The sequence below is a fragment of the Otolemur garnettii genome, unplaced genomic scaffold (genome assembly GCF_000181295.1).
Source record: "Otolemur garnettii isolate 467f Iridium unplaced genomic scaffold, OtoGar3 scaffold00008, whole genome shotgun sequence".
Classification (NCBI taxonomy): Eukaryota; Metazoa; Chordata; class Mammalia; order Primates; family Galagidae; genus Otolemur; species Otolemur garnettii.
The window spans coordinates 37,842,068-37,849,423 of NW_003852403.1; the positions used below are offsets into that span (position 1 = coordinate 37,842,068).

The window sequence follows — 7,356 nt, forward strand, 5'->3', positions numbered from 1 at the left end:
GAGACAAGAGTTTCACTATCTCACCCTTGGTAGAGTGCCGTGGCATCACAGCTCATAGCAACCTCAAACTTTTGGGCTTAAGTGATTCTCTTGCTTCAGCCTCTGAAGTAACTGGGGCTACAAGTGCCCGCCACAACACCTGACTATTTTTTGGTTGTAGTTGTCATTGTTGTTTGGCAGGCCTGGGCTGGATTTGAACCTGCCAGCTCTGGTGTATGTGGCTGGTTCCCTAGCTGCAGGCACTGAGACCAGTTTTATATTTTTATCCTTTGATTTTTATTTAATAATCACTTTTTATATTTTAAATTACAGCTAGATAGGAAGAATATGTACTATTGTTTTATAGCACCGTAGGGAGAATATGTTTAGCTAAACTTAGTATATAGTTTTTAGAAGGTAAAGGAGAAGATTTTGAATGTTCATAACCAAATGATAAATTTGAGGTGATGAATATGCTAATTGTATTAATTACCCTAATTTGATTATTATACATTATATACCTTTATGGAGATATTACTCTGTATTCCCTAAGTTTGTACAGTTACTATATGTCAACTAAAAATGAAAGGGCAAATATTTTAGGTTTATGCTCTTGATTGCTAGAAGACCCAGCTTAAACTGTGTTAAAACAGCAAGGGGACTTACTGGGTTTTAAGTGTGAAAAGTTCAGATAGGGTGAACTTCAAGGTTATTTGATCCAATATCTCAAGGGTACAATTTCTGTCTCTTCTCACCACTGTCCTGATTGGTGGCTTTCTCCAAAGCTGGCTTTCATCAGGGATTGGCCAGAGCATAACAGGTACATGCTATCTTTTTTTTTTTTTTTGAGACAGTCTCACTGTGTTGCCCTCAGTAGAGAGCTGTGGCATCACAGCTCACAGCAACCTTAAACTCTTGGGCTTAAGCAAGTTCTCTTGCCTCAGCCTTCCAAGCAGCTGGGACTAAAGGCACCCGTCAGAATGCCCGGCTATTTTTTGTTGCAGTTGTCATTGCTGTTTAGCTGGCCTGGGCCAGGTTCAAACCCACCAGCCCGGGTGTATGTGGGCTGGCGCCCTAACCACTGAGCTATGGGCACCACCCTTTCATGCTAATCTTATTCATGTCTGGTGTAGATGAGAAGCTGCTTGTCCTTTACCTATCAGAACTTTTCAGGTGACTGTCACAAGTTTAAGTAGAGTTGTCCATCTATGAACCAATTGCTGCCAAGAAAGTTGAAATATTTGGGTGGCACCTGTGGCTCAATGGGTAGGGCGCTGGCCCTGTATACTGAGGGTGGAGGGTTTAAATCCAGCCCTGGCCACACTGCAACAAAAAAATAACCAGGTGTTGTGGCGGGTGCCTATAGTCCCAGCTACTCGGGAGGCTGAGGCAAGAGAATCGCCTAAGCCCAGGAGTTAGAGGTTGCTGTGAGTTGTGTGATGCTACAGCACTCTACCGAGGACAATAGAGTGAGACTCTATCTTTACAAAAGAGAAATTTACCTGATTGTCTTTAGCCAGCCAGATTTTGTCCCTGGATCTGAGAATAGGGTCAGGCTCACCGGAACAGCTTGATCAGCACAGTTAGGGGAAAGTCATTTCCCAAAGGAAATCTGGGTGCTGGAAATGGGTGCTTTGTAAGCAATAAATGAATGTCTTCTACAAATGGCATTGCTCCTTGATTTCCTATTAGTAGTCAAATATTGGCACCTTATGGACTGTCTGATTTTCTTATTTTCTGCTGTTTATCTCTATGAGGTTTTGTTTTCTTTTTCAGAAACAATTTTATGGGCTTTAGAAAATACTCAAGGTTCATCCATGAATGCCTAAGATGTGGTAGAGTAAGAAACAATATAAAATTATAGGTTAGGTAACAGTTTACCATGACTAAGGGAGGTTTTTTAGTGCTTTAGGAGTGAAAAATAGCTAACAAGGTGGTTAGTCCTGGCTATTATCTTTAAATGATATTGTTTATTGGCCTTCATCTTTTTGATGTTTTTTAGCTTAAGAAAAAATGTTAGTTTTGAGTTGTCAATCTCATGATTGAATAGACAGTATTTGCTTTCTAGTACCTGAGGCATAATCTGAAAGAAAGTTCCTTCTGGAAAAGTTCTTAGAATTATTCCACTCTTTATAGTCAGAGAAGGGACACAAAAGCTATAGCCAACATTTAAAACAGGTTAATGCTTTATTTACTCCAAGCCTAATAGGCATTTTAAAACCATATCAAATCCATCATATCGGCTCAGCACCTGTAGCTCAGTGGCTAGGGCACCGGCCACATACACCTGTGTTGGCGGGTTTGAACTCAGCCCGGGCCTGCCAAAACAACAGTGAGACGTACAGGAAAAAAAAAAAAAACAAACATAACCCAGCGTTGTGGCGGGCGTCTGTAGTCCCAGCTACTTGGAAGGCCGAGGCAAGAGAATTGCTAAAGGAAAAAAGAAAACAGAAAATTAAAAAAAAACAAACTTTAAACTTAAATGATTGAAAACCAGTTGAAAGCAAAATTCGAAAAAGAAAAAAAAAACACAAATTAAGAAAAGCCTTTCAAATACCTCATTATATAACAGACCTATTCCTTTTTTTTTTTTTTTTCTCTCGAGATGGAGCCTCAAGCTATCCCCCGGGTAGAGTGCCATGGCATCACACTCACAGCAACCTCCAACTCCTGGGCTCAAGCAAGTCTCCTGCCTCAGCCTCCCAAGTAGCTGGGACTACAGGCGCTCGCCACAACACCTGACCATTTTTTTTTGGTTGCAGCCATCGTTGTTTGGCGGGCCCAGGCTGGGGATTTGAACCTGCCACCTTAGGTGTATGTGGCTGGCGCCTTAGCCACCTGAGCCACAGGCGCCGAGCCAGCAGACCTATTTCTAATAAAGAGCTAATATATTCAATCAAAAGACTGTTAGAATTAACTCTCCTCTTATACCTCTGTTTTAGTTTCTCCTTTAATGAATAATATCTCTAGTTAATATATTGAGGGGACTTGCATTTGCAGAAGATTCTTTGTCGTGTTAGCATAACGTAGAATAGAAAATTGTTGGTAGTGATGAAGGAATTGGACAAGCAAAAGGTAGGCATTCACTTCAATCAGAGAGATCCATGAAAGTCGTTCTAGAAGGCCTATGAGGGGTCACGCCTGTGGTTCAGTGGGTAGGGCGCCGGCCCCAGCCAAATTGCAACAAAAAAATAGCCGGGCGTTATGGCAGGTACCTGTAGTCCCAGCTATTCAGGAAGCTGAGGCAAGAGAATCACCTAAGCCCAGGAGTTGGGGGTTGCTTTGAGGTGTGACACCACGATACTCGATACTCTACCGAGGGCAGTAATGTGAGACTGTCTCTACAAAAAGAAAAAAAAAAAGAAATAGAAGGCCTTAAGAGCTTTGCGTTTGGCAAGCAGTGCTCTTTTGTCTTTGACTTTATCTTCTAATACTTCCATTGTATTTTATTCGGGCTCTCCTTTTTAGTTTCTAAAAAGTTTTGTTCTCTGTGCTACTTAGCCTTCCTTTTTCAAAAACAATCTAGTATCCTGTTTTTTTAATAGATATAATATATCCCTTATCTCAGAAAATCATTAATGGTCTTGAAGGTTTTTCTCCTCGTCTTTCCTTTGGGATTCCCCCGCCCCCTGTTTGTTGTGATATCTCTTATTTGTGTTTATTTTCTTCAAGTGTTTAGTGATTTTTGGCTGGCAGTGAAAATGGATTAGAAACTTTGTACTAGGTGAGCCTTGTGCACCTGTGAATTCACTGTAGGGTGAAAAAGTGTGTACCTCAGTGTTAAGTATGGACTTGTATCAAATGTCATTCTTTGTTGGATTTTTTTTCTTTTTGATAGGCCTCTTTGTCTTTCCTGAGAAAACTTTCCCAGTTTTCCACTTAGAGGTTATTCTGGCTGCTGATGTTCTTAGTTTAGAGTGGGCCTAGGGGGACTGAGGATCCCACCAATATGTAGATTTATAGTTAAAATGCCTATTTGCACCCCTAAACCTTACTCCTGCCCTCCATTGTGTCTAGTGAAAGTGAAGCTGGAAGTTCTAGTTCAGCTCCTGTATATTGGTGGCTCTCAGTGAAGTTGGGGATTTGGGAGGAATGATAGTGGTAGTGGTAAATCTCGCTCCTCCCACCCCCCCACCCCCTCACATTTGGCAATGTCGGAGACACTTTTTAATTGTCATGACTGGGATGAAGTGCACAGGACATCCCTATAGCAAAGAAATATCTGGTTTAAAGTTAGCAGTCGTGCTAAGGCAGAGAAACTCTGCCCTAGAGAATAATCCCTTGATTAACCCTCATGAGGGTTTATGTGGTGGGGTGATAGTGGTATGTGTACAGGGGTCAGGAGTATAATTACTCTGTACACATAGTTTAATTTAGGCCTCCAGTTTTTAGCCTTTTATCTCATCCTTTCCCTGTGATATCTGATTCCTTTCAATCTCAGGTCTTTCCAGCATTCTGTGGGGGAGTTTTTATATTTCATATTCCTGATTACAAAGACTTAAGTTGTATTCCCTCCCTCTCTGCTTTGAGTTATAGTTCTCTGCTGGCTTTCTAGCTTTGCAAATTTGATACACATGATTTACCACTTATATATAGGAAATCTTGGTTTCAGAATGAAAGTCAGAAGAAAAATATAACACAAAGACATTTGTTCTTTGCAATTTCTATTTATTTATGACACTTAGGCATCGTTATTATGATGGTAATAAATGGTGGAGATGAGTTTGTGTAATTGTGTTAGAATAAATTTTATGTGGGTTAGTAAAAAAATTAACTGTTAAACTTACATTAAACTTTATTTTAGTGCCATGAATGGAAAATTAACTGTTCAAGAAGAACAGATTGTGGAACTGATTGAAAAAATTGGTGCCATTGAGGAGGAACTAAGTAGGGTAAGCATTTAAAACAGCATTCAATGTTACCTGAAAAGCAAACACTATTAAGAAACTTTTAGAATGTGAAGGACCTGACATAGTTTCCTTCTTTAAGATTTTTTCTGGCTGTTATACTGAAAGTAAGTTGGGATCATGATTTTACTGTCATCAATGATAATGAAAAAAGCTTAATGAATGCAGTATTTTCAGAAGATAACTGAATAATGCAGTTTTGTTGTATACCTACAAAATAGTGAGTGCCAAGGCATTTTTGTTGACATGATTATCAGAGGAAGGGCTACATATATTGGGAGAGAAAGGTTATTAAGTAAAAGTGATAACTAAGACAACAAACCGGACCCTTCAATGTTTCCTTTACATTAATACATTTGTATTAAAATCCATAGACAGTGTTGGAAGAAAACTGAAGAATTGGTATCCATATACCAGACCTGTTATCTAATCTAATCTCACAGTTTAGAATAAGTTTACAGGAGAAGACAGGTGCCATATAAAATAGCTGGTCACTTGTTATAACTTTTGTATAATTTGTTTCATTCTTCTAATGTCATATTATGGGTTAGCCAGATGTCTTAACAACCAGATCAGCCTTTTTTAATTCTTAATGTTTAACATATTTAGGTTACAGAGTTGTTTATGACTAATAAAAATGAACTTGACCAGTGTAAATATGACCTGCAAAATAAGACCCAGGAACTTGAAAGCACTCAAAAACATTTGCAAGAAACTAAATTACAACTTGTTAAAGAAGAATACATCACATCAGTTTTGGAAAATACTGAAGAGAAACTTCATGATGCTGCTAGCAAGGTTTGTCCTTTGTTTTGATTTGTATTTGCATTAAGTATTAAAGAAATTTAACTTCTTAACAAATTAAACAAATTAAAGAATGAGTAGAAGTAACTTTCTGTGCTTAAGTGTTAATTGTGAGATTTTATTTATTCATTCCAAATGATATTTCTGTCAATTTAAAAATTATTTTACTCTTTTATCTATATTTTTCTCCCTGGAGATTCTGACTTAAGAAAAAACTAGTCCTGGAGTCTTGAAAATGGAACATGACTATGTAGTATATTTTGTGGACTTTTAGAATAATGATGCTATGGTGCTTTTTCTTTGTGGTGATGATTCAACCTAATCAGTCACAAAGAATTCAGTACTTTTTAATAATGGAAGATTTTGAGAGTCTTTAATTTCTTATTAGGTGTACTTTTGAGGAAGTGGTAGAAGATAATAGGAAAAAAATTTTCAGGAAGCATAATTATTGCAATAAATTGGCAAAATCACTTTTCCTTGCTTGCATAAATGGCTAGCAGAGGGGAAATAAACATTCCTGGGAATCTAAATAAATTAAAGCATGGGTTAAGTACTTCTTCTGATACAATGTCTAAAATTTTCTAGTTCTTGTCAGGAGAAATCCTTATGTAGCACAGATGTTTTCATTAGATTGCTTTTGTCATAACATTTATTTTAAAAAATATTATACAGCTGCTTAGCACAGTTGAAGAAACTACAAAAGATGTGTCTGGTCTCCATTCCAAACTGGATCGGAAGAAAGCAGTTGATCAACACAATGCAGAAGCTCAGGACATTTTTGGCAAAAACTTAAATAGTCTATTTAGTAATATGGAAGAATTAATTAAGGATGGCAGCTCAAAACAAAAGGCCATACTAGAAGTTCACAAGACCTTGTTTGGTAAGTTAAAGCATTTATGTTCTAGTGTTTTGTGTGTTTACTGTGAGGCTAATTTCAAAACAGACGATTTAATTTTGTAACACTTAGGTGACCATACCTCTAATACCCTCCCCAGTGCATTCACTATCTGTTTAGACTAGAGTTAATGCTTTTGCTGTCTTTGCATTATAACAAATCTCAGGGGTTTTTCCCCGTTTTCTACAAAATGCTGTTTGTTAAATGATTAAGAGTGTATTTATAAAAGTCCTCTTTATCCCTGATCCTAGTCCATTCCCTATAGATATTACTGTTAAATTTCCTGGATCTCTTTCTAGTTTTCTGTATGTAAACATTTTTCCTTTCTTTTCTTTTTTATTTCAGATTAATACAAGGGTAGAAGTGATTAGGTTATGTTGTTTGCATTTGTTAGATAAAGTCCAAGTTGTAGTTAATACAAAAATCACCTAGGCTGTAGTCACACTAAGCCAACTGCTATAAATTTTGGTATTGATTTATAGTTTCTCTCTCTTCTATGAACTCTTCCTACTGTATTATGGTAGGAATACTGATAATAATTATTGAATGTTAGTTTTGGTTAGAGATTAATTTTAGAATATTCTAATTCTTTGTTTGCTAGGAGTTATTGTTAAGGGTCTGATACACTTACAAATATGGCAAGGTCCTACAGAACACTATAGAGCATGTATAATGTATATTTAATGTATTTCCTTTCTTATGTAGTGAGCCAGTTATTTTAAGCTTACTTGGTATTGCAAATTCCTCAAGGATATAATTTTGCCAAACTCT

At 37.4% G+C, this 7,356-nt stretch overlaps 1 protein-coding gene across 1 annotated transcript in view; it reads left to right on the forward strand.

The window, feature by feature from the left end:
- The window catches only part of KIF11 (kinesin family member 11), a 55,465-nt gene that overhangs the window by 28,162 nt on the left and 19,947 nt on the right, over nucleotides 1-7,356 (forward strand). The window contains exons 11-13 of the mRNA XM_003783782.3: nucleotides 4,784-4,871; nucleotides 5,496-5,684; nucleotides 6,363-6,579. Of these exons, the coding sequence (XP_003783830.1) occupies nucleotides 4,784-4,871; nucleotides 5,496-5,684; nucleotides 6,363-6,579 (494 nt within the window). The remainder of the gene's footprint in view (nucleotides 1-4,783; nucleotides 4,872-5,495; nucleotides 5,685-6,362; nucleotides 6,580-7,356) is intronic.